At 70.5% G+C, this 851-nt stretch overlaps 1 protein-coding gene across 1 annotated transcript in view; it reads right to left on the reverse strand.

Annotated features, from left to right (window-relative positions):
• The window catches only part of DCTN6 (dynactin subunit 6), a 10,376-nt gene extending 10,065 nt beyond the window's left edge, over positions 1-311 (reverse strand). The window contains exon 1 of the mRNA XM_006035276.3: positions 174-311. Within this exon, the coding sequence (XP_006035338.1) occupies positions 174-196 (23 nt within the window). The 5' untranslated portion in view covers positions 197-311. The remainder of the gene's footprint in view (positions 1-173) is intronic.
• Between the last annotated feature and the right edge of the window lie 540 nt (positions 312-851).

Raw genomic sequence — 851 nt, forward strand, 5'->3', positions numbered from 1 at the left:
ACGCTCCCGGCGCCCCCGGCGGGGCCCGAGCCAAGGCCGTCCCGCCCCGGGAGTCTCTGCTGCAGCAGAGGGAACTCCCGTTGCCGCGCCCCGCGGAGCCGGGCAGCTGCTGCCCGGGGGGCGCCAATCGTGGGGGCTGCGCGCACAGGCCATGGGGTGGCAGCCAGCCTCACCTCTTCTGCAGCTTCTCCGACATCTTCCGCCGCTCGGCGCTCGATCCACGCACCTGGGCGGGCACCCCGCAAGAGAAGCGCTCGGCGCTCCGCTGCCCGGCCTAGCGCTGCGCGCATGCGCGCATGCGCGCTCTGCAGCGGCCGGGGGCGGTGCTGGGCGCTGCGGGAGGCGCGAGGGCCAGTGAGGGCGGCTGGTGCTGGCTCGCTCCCTCCACGTTTGCTGATGAGAGAGAGCTCTTATATAACTGTTACATCTCAGAAAGAGAGCGGGGAGCGCGCTGGTCAGGAGGGGCACCAGCGCTGTCGGGGGTGCCCGTGCCCCTCCTGACCCTCCTCCCTACTCCCCGCCGCTGCTCCCCCTGCCCGCTGACTGATTTCAGACTGCGAGGCGCAGCTGCCTCTCCCCGCCACCTCCCATCCTCTGGCTCTGCTGCCAGACCGGCACAGGGAGGAGAGCCCCTCCTGAGCTCTACCCGCCTCGACCCGACGAGTACCCCGATGCCCCGCCAGTGTCCCAGCCAGTGGACGACGGGCTGTCAGCATTTCCTGTCCTGGTGGCTTGACGTGGCTCCTGCAGGCGTGCGGTGGGGTGCATGGCTGTGGGACGAGGTGCTCCCCCTTGTCAGCACCATGCAGTTGGCCTTGCTGTCAGTGCTGCCTTGCCCCTCCCACAGGACA

The sequence above is a fragment of the Alligator sinensis genome, unplaced genomic scaffold (genome assembly GCF_000455745.1).
Source record: "Alligator sinensis unplaced genomic scaffold, ASM45574v1 scaffold208_1, whole genome shotgun sequence".
Taxonomy (NCBI): Eukaryota; Metazoa; Chordata; order Crocodylia; family Alligatoridae; genus Alligator; species Alligator sinensis.